Below are 13,639 nucleotides of genomic sequence, written 5' to 3' on the forward strand. Positions count from 1 at the left end.
CTCAGCTAAGTAACACATTCAAATAGGCTATTAATCATTAATTGCAAGTATATAACTAAAATTGAAAGAAAATAAAATAGCAAAAAGACAGTAGTTTTTTTAGTCATTTGAGTAAAAGTGAAGCAATAACTTGTGTTGCTAAGTTCGTAAAAGAAGTCTGAGAGGGATGCTAACAATTGACAACAATGATATTTATTATTTTCTACTAATTTCTTTGCCTTATTTTATTATTTAATTTCTTTCTCCTTTTAAACCCAAAAACGGAGCTATCAGTTTTCAGCAAGTGATTCGGATTTGTAGGGAGTGTGGAATGGCACAGTAGAGAAGAGAGGCAATATAGTTGAAGAGAATAGGATTCTTTGATGTAATATGTGGCTATGGATCTTGCTTTTTGTCCACTTTGGATTATGAGAGTGGATATAATGATTTTGGCTCAGACTCGAAGATAAGAATGAATTGAAGTTGTGTTAAATCTTTACGACATTCCCTTGACTTCCAATAGGACGCATTCACGATCTTTGGCTTTTTATCCCGACTGTACAAATTTGTGGTTAGACTTCTTCTTGTTAATATAAATTTATTTTATAAAAAATAAATTATTAATATCAATACTGTAAATTTAAAATAGCAATACGGTATATTGCAATAATAAATGGTTTTATTAGTATGCAATTAATATATTTTATTGTATTATGTTATTAAATGTAATACATTTTCTTATTAACGTAAACTCACAATAGTTGATCTTAATTAGAATATGCTTCGTAAAAGCATAAAAGTGTTATAATAATAAGATGGTAGGTTTTTGTAATAATTTTTTTATAAATTATATTAAAATAATTTTCAATTGGTTGATAATATAAAATCTTTATTCCATTAATGAATAAAAATTGACTCCAATAATTAATAGTAAAATACTTATTAATGGTACACTTATAGATTAATTTGATATTTTTTTCATTTTAAATCAAGAGTAAAATTCATATTGAAACAACTAATGCATAATTAATATAAATGTAAAATTTTTGATAAAAAATATCAAAATTAGGAAGTGTGAGGATAATAAAAACTTGGTTCCTAATTGTTTCAAAGTTTCAAGGCTTTTACGACTTCTCGTTTAGGTCCATTATGCCATTACAGAGTCCAGATAACAGCCTTTTACGACTTCTCATTTAGGTCCATTATGGTCGCATTTATTTCTTCGGCCCGTGTTTTCAAAACAAGGACAGAGCCCGCAAGAATGAGTTTGCATACATCACCTGATTAACTTGATTAGTGGATGGATTAGAAATACTTATTAGAGTAGTGTAATTTTGCAAATTATTTTTAAAATATTTATTAGATTAGGGTTTTTTTTATTATGTAATATTGTCACTAATTTTTTTTTGTTCATGTGGGTTGCACTTCTATAGGTACAAAGACACAGCATATAAATAAAATTTGGCAAACTAATTTTGCTTTGCAATAAAATGTCATAGGTAAGCATAATAAAAACCATGACATGTGGGCGATCTTTAACTCCCTATTAATCGTGGTTACTGGTATCTTGTAAGGTAATTTCTTTATGACCATTATAGTTTCAGAAATGATTATTGTTATGAAAGTGAGGTGGGTCTGTATTCGAGCCACGAATGCCGCATGGGAGAAGTTTGAGCCGTGAGGTACAAAACTAATAGGAAATAAATGAAAGATTTAAAGTAGGCAACTTTTTTTTTTTTACAGAAATTAAAATAATAAAAAAATCTGAAATTTTATAGAAAACAATTTATTTCTTGAGATAATCTCCTTCTTATTTTTTAGAAGAAAAGGGAAGGAGAAAGAGAAGATTGGATTGGGGATTAGGAAAAAATGGCGTGCAGGGGTATGCTTCGTTCCACCATTCTCATAGAACCCACCCTACTCCGTTCTTTAAATTTCAATTCTAACAAACATCACATAGCTTCACTCAACCAATGGTCTTGCCGGTTTCATTCTCCAAAACCCCCTTATTCTTCCTCTCAGAACGAAACGCCGTTGTCTCAGGACCCTGTCTTGAAGGCCATTTCAGGTAATTCCAACTATTTCATTTCAAAACCCACGAAACTGTTACATTCCGTTATTAATTTTGCTATTACTGTTAATTTTATCGTTTTTCTGTTACAACAGAGATTTCCAAAGGCGAAGGGAGGGTTGGCCAAACAACAAACGTAATTATTGGAAGCACTGCTGCCGATGATTCTAACAATGAATGGTTGGCTTTGGACCAGAAGGTTTTGTTTCATTGTTTTCATAAGGCTTTCTTTGTTTTCGTTTAGTAGCTACAACTTGTGAATATTGGATTAATTGTTTGTGCTGCACAGGTGAACTCGTACCCAACCGATCGAGGATTTACCGCCATTGGAACTGGAGGTGAGGATTTTGTGCAAGCCATGGTTGTTGCTGTCGAATCTGTAATCCAACAACCAATTCCTCAGGTATATCTATATCAAGTCATTTATGGAAATTGAACTTTCGTTATCGGATAAGTTTTACTATTATATGATAAAACTCCAAATGACATCCATTTTGATGTCATGATAATTATTACTAATTGAGGTTGGGGTCGGGGTCATGTGTGTGCCTGTCTAATATTAACTTAGGGCCTGTATGCATACAATTATAAGTGCTTTTGAGAACTTCTCTACTGAAAATGTAGAGCTTTTTCCAGTACAGAAGCCCTCAATATGACTTTTAACCTTGTATCCAAACTGGGTATTATAAGTATTTCACTATCAATCTTATTACTGTAAGGTTAAGTGTGCCACTATTTTTGTATCTAATTTGTGTGTGTGTGTGTAAATTGGCTTCCTCTTGAACTCTACTTGATGTTTATGGTGGGTGACGATGTTTTGTTTGCTGAGTTTGTATAATAAACTAAATTAATAACAGTCGAAGAAGGAAACTTATATTTTGTGTGAATGATGAATTGAAGGAAAGTAATAGAAACTGAATAGGCTTAAAGGCAAAAAAAAAAAACCTAATTGTAGTGATTTTGTTGAAATAAATTACATTTTACTTAATATGTACCTAAACTCTCACAGGATAAGTTTTTCTATATCAGCATCGCAGGATAAGTAAATCAATATGCTTACAACTAACTACTGTGGCCTTACTGAGTCTGGTGCAACTTTTAAACTTAAATAGTTTTGTGCCTGTGGTGGTTCTATGTTTCCATGAATCTTGATCAACTAAACAGTGCATAAGTTATAACAATATAAAACTACGAACAAAATATATGTGAAGTTAATAAACAGTTTTGGTTTACTTAATAAACAGTTTGTCATCACTCGGGCTAATTTAGAGCTATTTAAGATTAACTGCTGATATAAATTAAGGTTATTTTGTATCTATTTTTAACTTACTTTGGTTAAAATTTGTTTTATATCTTCTTTGGTGGTAATGTTTAATTGGTTATTGATGATCTTCTGTCATAAAAGGTGTGCTTAATTACATTTCATTTTTCAATGAAGATAATTAGGACAGAATGGACTTGTTTCAATGAATTCAGTTGTCACTTTAATGAAGACTATGGACTTGTATAGTGCTGGAAAGTAAATCATAATATGAACTTGCAAACTGGACTGGTTGCTTGTTCATTACCAACCCAATATTGATAACATAAAATGTATGTTGAAGCTGACTTTGATTTCTCTTTCAATTATAATTGATTCTCCTTGTGGGCTATGGACTGTACAACATGATGTGAATGTAAACCTTCGATAGTTTGCTAGGTTGCAGAAGATTTGCTTGATTCAACTGTTATCGGTATATTGCATCTATACTTTTATCCAGTGGTCGAGCTTCATTTTTCAATTGGAACTTGACATCTTTTTAACATCTTTATTACAGGGATATGTGAAGCAAAAGTTATCGTCGGGGGGCAAATATGTATCTGTAAATATTGGGCCCATTCAAGTTGTTTCTAGTGAACAGGTCTTTCTGTCTCATTTCGTCCCATCTTTCTAATTTCTATCACTTTGCAGTTAATTGCTATTGCTTATTTCCACTAAAAGAACATGAGGGAAAAGAAGGAAAGGGTATATTGTCTTTGATATGGAATGTTGTTGCATTTTTCAGGTCCAAGCTGTATATAATGCCATGAGGACAGACAACCGGGTGAAATATTTTTTATAATCTGTCACATTGTTTTGTAGAGAACACCACGATTGCAAGGTATGTACCAACATGGTTTTTTACTACCTAAGCATTAATTAACCCATGATATCATTCTAATCAGAGTAATCATGGTGCAATTTGGATTTCTTTTGTAATCCCTGAAGATGTAACATCATGATTTGTTAATGGTAGATAATCTAATAGCCACTACTTTTTGCTTTTTTATTTAATATATGTAGTTGATGGGTGATCTATTTTTCATAAATGGTGCTTTGATTGTAGAACAATCTAGTTTTGGAGTGTCATAACGAGTGGAAGAAATAATTAGAGAAAATGTTCAGAATTCTTTCTACAAAGAGTTGGATGTGGATGCCTTGAGACAGTGAAACGGCCTAGTTAGTTGATTTAGAGTGCATGGATTAAAGTTTCATCCAACTGAACTTATGTTCAACTCAATCCATCACTCACATTGTTAGCATTTATGCATTGGCACGTACAAGAGTGCTTGAGTTTGATCTTCAGAATGCATTGAGTCTCTGACCCTTTTTTCAACCCCTTTCCACCTCTCTCTTGGTGGTCAAGAGCCTGATTAACTAAAAAAAATCTTCTTTGCTTTCAGAATTTGTACTAATTTGTTTCAATTGAAAATGAAACAAAAACTTGGCATTCTCTACGAAACTTTTGAAGTTGAATGTTGAACTGTAAAATTTCGAATCTTTCCGAAGAAATATACATGAACGTAATACATTACAATAAATAAATTCACGTCCTCTATTTTTATCTTTACTAATTATCATTCCTTTTTTTTTCTTTTCTCACAAATCAAAGAAAACAAAACTTGTGAATTATTCGGGTGTCTTTTATACGGTAGTTTATTTACTCACGAGTTTGGTGATTCCATGAAAGAAATTGAATGCAAACTTCTATTATAATGAAATAAAGGCACGACATTTGCATAATTGCATTGAAATTGAAGAATTGAAATTTCAAAGCCAAAAGAAATTAACGTAAATAGAATAATTAATCGTTTGGTGCTTCCATGAAAGAAATTGGATGCAAACTGCTATTATTATATTGAAATAAATGTACCACATTTGCATTGATATTGAAGAATTGAAATTTCAAAACAGATATATTAGTCGTGGTTTTTCCCATGAACGTAAATAGAATAATTAACATCCATTATTTAATTTTCCGGCTTTATTAATTTTTTTTAGACAGAGCATTATAAAAGCTATCATTTATTTAGTATGTTTTCGTTTTTATTTCTGTTAATTGCTCGGTCAACTATATTTTGTCCCATGTTATTTATGACATTTTTATGCAAACAATGAATCTGAGTCTAGCAATTCGTTAACAATACGTTTTTATTGCCTTATTACCTAGATTAACACGTAAAAAGCTAAACACAATTATTGTGATTTACTACTATAGTATATTTAAAAAAGTATATTCAAAAGATAGTCATTAAATCAAAATTAAGATATATAGTATTAAAAATATAAATTATTGTTTGTCTAATTTCATAGCATTAGATGTAATTACTATATAGGCAATTTTAAACTACCATTCATTTATGTCATTATATTGTATAAATTTCATTTACATTTCAAATTAATATATTGACATATAATGAAGTTCTTAGTATTGTTGTTGTTGTATAGGGATGGAGATTGAGATTGAAATCTCACCTTCAATACTTAGTCAACGTTTACTTTATATGCCAACATCTTTGTCAAACACGTTTGTAAGCCGCCACTGACTTTTTAGTGGAAGAATAAGGAAGAAATTTCAATGGGAAAGAAATTTGGGGCCTTCAATTAGTGTAACTGAAACTTGTGAGATTTCCAAATTTGTGAGACCAAAATCAGAGTAGAATTAAACCGATAAAAAAAAAGCGAAAAAAAATTTATTTGCCACTTGAGTGTGTTACCTATTCTTATAACTCTTTCGGTTTGGACAAATTGAAATGGACAATAAATAATCAAATTTGCCATTGAAGACAATGTCTAAAAAGTAAGAGAACACAATGCACAAGGTTATCATCTAGTGTCGGTAGATTGCAGCGGAATCATCACATGTAATCTCGCAACCCACAACCACAAACAATCCCATTCCTCCTTTTTTTTTGGTATCCATAACCGACAACATAAATTGGAAAAGCAAAAGCAATCTAGAGTTTTTCTTTTAATAAAGCTGTAGTAACATATAGATATATATGCTCCTCTCACTATTCTTCTCCAGTAATGTATTTCACTACACCGGTAAAAAAAAGAATACTAATACTGTAATAATCCTGAACCCTAACAGAAACGTGCGTAGTCACGAGTGTTATTACCCATTGGAGGAATCTCGAAATGCCAGAGCCTCCCAACACCTTTGACCAAGTGCTTCCTACACAGAAACTCCTCCGCGTAAACCTTCTCCACCTTCCGATCCACATCGTGCAAGAACACGTGCGTCACACCGGATCCCTTCCTGTCCCTCGCCATCACCGCCGCCGAGAATATCGCCGCCATGCGCCCCGGCGCCTCCGCGAAGTACCCCTTCGGCGCGTCGATCATAATCAAATCCCACTCCTTCTCATAAACCTCGTCAGGGAGGTTATGTAGGGCAAGTTTGCACCGCTCGTTGCCGCGGAGCGTGGCGGTGGCCGGAAAACACGCGGGTTCGGATCGGTACGAGGACATGAGGCTGTCGGCTTCTCGGAGCTGTGTACGGTAACGGACCGTGTGGGCCCGGAGGTAGGGCGCCTCCTTGGTGACGATCCCGAACCATTTAGGGTCCTCCTCGAGGAACAGGGTGGTGCCGTGCGGGTTGAGGCTGGCCCACATGAGAGAATCGCGGCCCAGCCCAAACACGAGGAAGTTGGCGGGGCGGTGGAGGCTTTGGAGCACGTCGAAGGTTATTGTAATCTCGGAAAGAGATTGTTGAGGGACAATCTGCAGAACAGAAGAGATATAAGTTTGGTTGGATGAATGATTAAGAAATAAGAGAAGAGGAGGAAAAAGTCATTAACATTTGTGGATACCTGAGAGGTCGCGTAGTGGAGGATGGCTTTGAGTTGCATCGATGTGGGGCCATCGGTGAACTGCTGCTGCTGCTGCTGCATCGTTCTTGTTATGGAACATAGGAAGTTGTTCTCCGAGGTTTGGATCAAGCTCACTATGAAGAGTGTGGCTCCGATGATGCCTAGTACCGCCAAAAGCCACACGAACCACCGGCTCTTCATTCTCTCATTCGCTAATTGCATTGAATATCCCTTAATGGATAGATATAGTTAGTTTGAGGGGTTTGGAAAAGAAAATGGTTATGGAAGTGGGGATAGGTGAGGGATTTTTAAAGTGTTTTTAAGATAGATAGATGTGAGGGTAAGACGGTGCAAATAAATGGTAATTGGGGTTAGGGGTTCGTAATTTGGCAAATGCGCTGCACGACCGTACGCGGGGCAGTGTCTTCATGTTCGGATGGGATTGGATGAGACCCTCGGAGTTTTTGAAATTTAAAAAGTGGGTGCCGTGTTTGAGAAAATGTCTGTCAGATGTCGCGATTCTCGCAGTACCACGTGGTGCTACAGTAATCATGATTCATGACCCAGTCTTTGGTTTTTCTTTTTTCTTTTTCCCTATTTCGTGAGGAGTAATGATCTAATGACCTGTTTGATACACATTATACATGTTTTTTAGGGAGCACTTGTAGTTTTATATTCCAACATGCTCTAATGGATTACTAGGAGTATTTAAAATGTTCTGATTTAAATATTTTTTGTTTAAATTTTAAAAAACTTATTTAAGTTTTTTATACCTAAAATATAAACCAATTTTATATTATTACTTAACATTTATTTTACTATTTATCGTTAGTATCTTCTTATTACATGTTATCGTACCTTATCACTTATATCTTGCGTCACATCATCACCTTCTCTTTCTTCCTTTTCTTTCCCTTTTCCAACGAAAATCGTCGTTATCGTGCCGCACCACCATCGACCAAGCTACACAACCATCACCACATTGACTTTTTTCAATTCAAACAAACAAAACAACAATGATGAAATGAACCATCCAACATCACAATCACCTCTCTGGAAAAAAAATAACTCAACCTAACCCTAAACCCCATTCCCTAATTTAATGTTTTCCCACTTAAAACCCCACTTCTCTCTGGTTCGTTGTGACACCCATGAGCTATGTGGACTCTCCAGACTATTCAAACCATGCAAAAGATCATCAAAGCCATGAAACTTGTCGTCATGCACATCCATCGCGCCTAAGATGTCGTCGTTAACAGCCACCCCTTGTCTCGAACCTTGCCGCAATGCTCAACGACATCACCCAATGCCTCCAAAACTAGGTTTTTTCCACCCTTTTCACTACGCCATACGTTTGAAAACGGTCGCTCTTGTTGTCACCAATGATCACATAGAGGTGTTGAGGGTGGAGTTGTGCATGATGATGCGATGGTTGGTGATGGCTAGGTCGTTGTTGTTGCGAGCACATAGAGGTGGATCTCAGTGGTGATGGTGTGCACGGGCGGTGAATGAGCTTGGACATGAGTTGCGGCTTCTTTGTTGTACTAGCGTCCTCACGGATTCGCACCACCTTCCTCGACGCAATCAAATCCACTTGTGTTGTTGATAATTATGTTTTTGTTGTCATTATCGATTAAGAGACAAGATGGATCATTGAGGTGAGTTGTTTTATATTGGTGGCATGGGGTGGGTTGTTTTCAGTTGGATAAGAAAAAGAAGGAGAGAAGGGTTTGGATGGTGCGGGTTTCCGTCAAAGAAGGGAAAGAAAGTGACGAGGTGGTGCTAAGGTGTCGAAGATAAGACGTGATGACACGACATTCCGTTTGTCACATTATCACTTAATGGAATAAGACTAACGACAATTAGTAAAATAAAATGTAAAAATTATTCAAATACTTGGTTGAAAAAAAATATTTTGTAATAATTTAAAAGCGACTTATATTTGAGGTATAATAAAATTAACTAAACCAATTTTAAAATATCCTCAACAATACTATTTAATTACTACTACAGTAATATATGCCGGAAAAAAAAAAAACAGCATATAACTATTTGCTGATTTTTGTTCTCTTGGCTTGCGCTTCTTTGACACTTGTTACATGCCCTGTTGTCCTACCGGTGTTCTGCGTAATATTTTGGGTTCTTCTGAATCATTCTCTTCCTTGCGCGATTAATCATCTCTTATTCGCCAATCAACACTTTGGGGAGAATCGTTTCCTCTGACGAAGCCAATCTTCAAAGAGAAAAAAGGGCACACTATTTAGTTTCTTTTTTGTCTGAGGAAACAAGACTCAATTTGCTCCATTTGATCTTTTTCTATACACAGTAGTTGGTGAGTGGGCCGCGCTATCTTCCCCGTTTGAGATTCCCTTTACCCTTAGTTGTGACGATTATTTTTATGCGTAGGGAGTTAAATATTGTCTCATAACTCATTAGTTTGCCATTTCTCAATAATATAATGATTACTTATGTGGAAATCATTTTTATTAGATGTAACAAAAGGATAATCAGATTAAGTTTCTAACCTTTTTTTATGAATGATCAAAATTTTAATGGAAACTTATCTTTAAATTTATCAATCGTCACAAATAAAAATTAAAACGTTTTTCAATTGGTTTTAATCTTGAATAAAGTTGAATTTATTTTATTTTATTTCTTTTTAATAAAAATTTAATTGTTTCTCCTAATCGTGACATGTTAGCCTCTGAAACGGAAATATATTAATATCCCTTATAAAAGTCTACGGACAGAAAGAAGAAGAAGATAAGTTTGTACATAACTTTCCACATATTTGGTGGTCCCAACTCAACCTTCCATATATCACAAGAATATGAAAAAAAATTTCGTCAAGTTAATATCCATCCTCCAAAGTGCATGGTGTAAACATCTCTTAGATATACAGGCAAATTTTCAATATTTTAAAATATTTGATAATATAAAAAATTTATAATAACAACATGTATTATGTACTGTGCTCTAAAGTACTATTGTTTAGGATTTACAGTTTGGATTAGCAGTCACCTCATATAGACATAATATTTCTACACGCATAAAACTATAAATAGTTAATGGTATTTACCAACTGTCATGCAAACCAACAGAATAAACAGTATAGTATCATTTAAAAATAATAATTATATCTTGATTGTAATTTTATATTTCTTAAATTTTACAATTTTATTTATAGTATTAAATGAATATATTATATCAACAAATCTTCCAATAAATGATAGAGTTTGAGTCAAATTGAAATAAATGGTACCAGTCAAATTTAAAATCGAGTAAGAATAAGATAATTGCATGTCAATGAACACCCTTCGCTCTCCTTGTCCTGTGTGACATCTCTTCACAACCATTTCCACGCTCTCTCCTTTCGCATACTTTTCTGTGGGTATTCATTGGGTCCCACCACATCAACTGATCCATTCAAATCCAAAAATTAAATGCTCACTTTGAGTCTTGATTAGTGGTGAGTTCAACTTATCATAATTTTTAGAAGCAACAAATAAATAAAATTGTGATGAATTTAATTTATTACAAAAGTAATTTTTTGTTGCCTTAAAAAATATGGTGAACTCAACTTATCACCCATCCAATCCACTTAATTAGTGTTTTGTCATACGTCAATAATAGTTTTAAATTTAAATAACCAAAAAATATTTAAATGTAAAAATTATTACTAACTTATTACTACTTGACAATTAATTGGAGATATAAGATTAGTTTTGTGATAAAAGAGAAAAAAAGAAAAAAAACAAGTTATAAGTTTAAATTATTTTATTAATAAAAATTAATGAATTAATAATTAATATTTAACGATAAAAAAAATTTAGAGAATTAATCACCCATAAGAAGAAAGTTGACCCAAAACCCAACAGATGTGTTGTTGAGTGGGCTTGGTTGGAAGAGATACCATTTTTACCAAAATTCCACATGGATCCAGGAAACTACTATTGGTATATATGGGCCAACGAATGCATATTAATTATATATGATACTTTTTTTTACTCACTTAGTATATATTACTTGTGTTGGTATTATTATATCCGGTAGAATATCATTATTGTACCTGTTCATCTCTAATGTATGACCATCATGCATTTAGATATTACTTGTGTTGGTATTATTATATCCCATCAGAATATTATTAATGTACCTATTAATCTGTAATGTATGTTCATCATTCATTTAGATATTACTTGTGTTTGTATTATTATATCCTGTAGAATATTAGTATTATTGTACCTATTTTTTTAGTGTATATCCATGATACATGCATGTGCTGGCCGGGCCATTGCTAGACCAAAAATAATGTAGATGTGTCTTGCATTACCCCCAATTTCGATTGGTTGTGATCTGATTTTTCTTAGGAAAAGAAATCGAATAGTTGTAGTCTTAAAAAATTCCCTGTTTAATCGTTGAATTTAGCATTTATTTTCATATCTAATTCCTGAATATAATAAAAAATAAATAATCTATGAATTTATATTCCATTTATCACACTCTCAATATAAAAAAACCCCATCCTCAGTCAAAAATGAGAGTAGTGATAGTGTCCCTTTGGTTCCGAGCAAGGACTGCTGCGAGCACAAGGGCAGGCTGCTTGCAGCTTGAAGAATGCCAGCACCACCAACTGTCCATCCCATAACTCACTCTTCCTTAACTTGTCCTCATCCCAATCAGAATCATATCAATGCCTTTATTAATTACTACTTCATCCATTTGCCAAATACTAGCTCATAATCCGAATCTAACTTAATGACCATATAAAGAACTGTCACTTCATAATTAGCACAACTCCAACTTTATTGGAGAAATTATTGTATGATACAAGTAACTATATGATTTCACCAATCAATTAATATTGTGTATGTTAATTTTAATTTGTTAAATTTTATAACAATTGTCTTAAAATTTATCCTAAAGATGATTTTATTTATTTATTGACGCTGTAAGTGACTATGTACGCTTATTACAGTCATTTTCATTATTTTATAGAAAAATTCAAGCACTGAAACTCTATTAGGTAATATTTAATATAAGTGAAAAGGAATTGTAGAAATAAATGAATAAGAGTTGTACATTAAAAATTGTGGTTGTAATTTTTAAAGTGATTGACTAACCGGAAGAAATATTATTATAAGTAAATTTACAAATTAATTGTACATTCACCAAGAAGGAAATACATATCAACTTATATATATATATATATATATATATAATTTAATGTAAGTATAAATTTAAGGTTTAAATATGTTTCCTAAAATATATTTAAATTTTGTAATTGATTCCTAAAAAAAATTTGTTTCTTGTTGGGTCTCTAAAACTTTAAAAATTTTATACGAGATCTTTGTCGTTAGTCTCCATCCAAAATGTGATAGCATGTTCATTATTTGGACACATCAGCGATACTCATACAGAGTCACGTTAGAGGTATCGATGACATGACGTGCCACTAGGAGACTTGCTTTGTAACGAGGCAATGAAGGTTTTGGAACACATAATGGAAGGGTCAAGGAAACAAGAGATTTGCTTCGCAACTTCTTCTCTGTTAACAACAATCACTTCTTCTTTCTTTCCTATGACAGGTGCAATGGTTATAGGAAGAGGAGTCGCGCACAATTACAGAGGTGGTGGTGTCGCGCATGCAGTGATAAGGTTGGGTGGCTACGACAGTGGTGGTGGCTTAGGTGGCAGTGGCATGTGTTAGAGATGGGGCGGTTGTTGGTGTTTGGTTACGTTTGGTATTGGAGAAATCCTTATTTAATGATCTAGGCATACATGAATTCTGCAACGAGTGGCCTAGGGTAGGTTTTGAGCGTGTGGGAGAAGATAAAGTGGTTGGGATAGAGGGTTGGGAGTGGATCATGTGTGAAAGAAGGAGAAGGCGATGGGGTGGACAGCGTAGACTTTGAAAGAAAATGTGATCGAAGATAAGGTACACATAGGTGAGGTTTGAGAGAGTGATGGCGCAAAAGCGAGTGAGCACCACAAGCCAACATAGGTGAGGTTTGGATGACATCATCAGATGACATGTACTGCCTTCTAATGTGACTTCATACGTGTATTCTTAACATGTCACCTAACTATAGGGATTTTTCACAAAATTTTTAAAGTTTTAGGAACCTAACAAGAAACCCAAAAAATTCATCGATCAATTACAAAATTCGGATAATTTCTAGGATTTCTAGCATGTTTTAGCCTAAATTTGATTTAGCAAACACATTATTTTGTAGTTTTGTATTTAAAAAAATCATTATGTTTAACATAAACTAACTTATAATTAAGAATAACCATTGATCTTTTATTTTATTTTATTTACAAATGATTAAAATGGGACACATTTGATTTGATTTGATGGCAGAGCTTCTGGGTCTATCTCCAAACTCCCGTGACGCGGCTATCTTCAGAAATGCTTCGTTGAGAACCAATTCAGCTTCAACAGCGGGAACACCACCACCACTCTCAGACATC

General features: G+C 33.8%; 2 protein-coding genes across 3 annotated transcripts; one reads left to right on the top strand and one right to left on the bottom strand.

The window, feature by feature from the left end:
* The first annotated feature begins 1,785 nt into the window (after positions 1-1,785).
* LOC114422110 lies at positions 1,786-4,920 on the top strand. Of its 2 annotated transcripts, none has more exons than XM_028388317.1 (6): positions 1,786-2,047; positions 2,146-2,249; positions 2,340-2,453; positions 3,868-3,951; positions 4,096-4,191; positions 4,374-4,920. In XM_028388317.1, the coding sequence occupies exons 1-5, from the start codon at positions 1,849-1,851 to the stop codon at positions 4,150-4,152; spliced, it is 558 nt and encodes a 185-aa protein (XP_028244118.1). In that variant the 5' UTR covers positions 1,786-1,848; the 3' UTR covers positions 4,153-4,191; positions 4,374-4,920. The 2 variants fall into 2 exon arrangements, with proteins under 2 accessions (XP_028244118.1, XP_028244117.1); XM_028388316.1 differs by having other exon boundaries at positions 1,787-2,047; positions 4,417-4,920.
* A 1,178-nt stretch (positions 4,921-6,098) lies between these two features.
* LOC114421619 (probable methyltransferase At1g27930) lies at positions 6,099-7,607 on the bottom strand. The gene is made up of 2 exons (XM_028387642.1): positions 7,166-7,607; positions 6,099-7,076 (listed from the first exon to the last, which is right to left on the bottom strand). Exons 1-2 carry the CDS (start codon positions 7,385-7,387, stop codon positions 6,438-6,440), a joined length of 861 nt encoding a protein of 286 aa, XP_028243443.1. The 5' UTR covers positions 7,388-7,607; the 3' UTR covers positions 6,099-6,437.
* Positions 7,608-13,639: the final 6,032 nt, after the last annotated feature.

This window comes from Glycine soja, chromosome 8, assembly GCF_004193775.1.
Source record: "Glycine soja cultivar W05 chromosome 8, ASM419377v2, whole genome shotgun sequence".
In the NCBI taxonomy this organism is placed as follows: domain Eukaryota; kingdom Viridiplantae; phylum Streptophyta; class Magnoliopsida; order Fabales; family Fabaceae; genus Glycine; species Glycine soja.

What these genes read in the sequence shown, in the direction of transcription:
- LOC114422110 (XM_028388317.1), top strand. Translation starts at nt 1,849, where the DNA reads ATGGCGTGCAGGGGTATGCTTCGTTCCACCATTCTCATAGAACCCACC. An exon ending in TCCAACAACCAATTCCTCAG is followed by an intron (nt 2,454 to 3,867) that starts GTATATCTATAT and finishes TCTTTATTACAG; the next exon opens with GGATATGTGAAGCAAAAGTT. An exon ending in AAGTTGTTTCTAGTGAACAG is followed by an intron (nt 3,952 to 4,095) that starts GTCTTTCTGTCT and finishes TGCATTTTTCAG; the next exon opens with GTCCAAGCTGTATATAATGC.
- LOC114421619 (XM_028387642.1), bottom strand. Translation starts at nt 7,387, where the DNA reads ATGCAATTAGCGAATGAGAGAATGAAGAGCCGGTGGTTCGTGTGGCTT. An exon ending in TCCACTACGCGACCTCTCAG is followed by an intron (nt 7,077 to 7,165) that starts GTATCCACAAAT and finishes TCTGTTCTGCAG; the next exon opens with ATTGTCCCTCAACAATCTCT.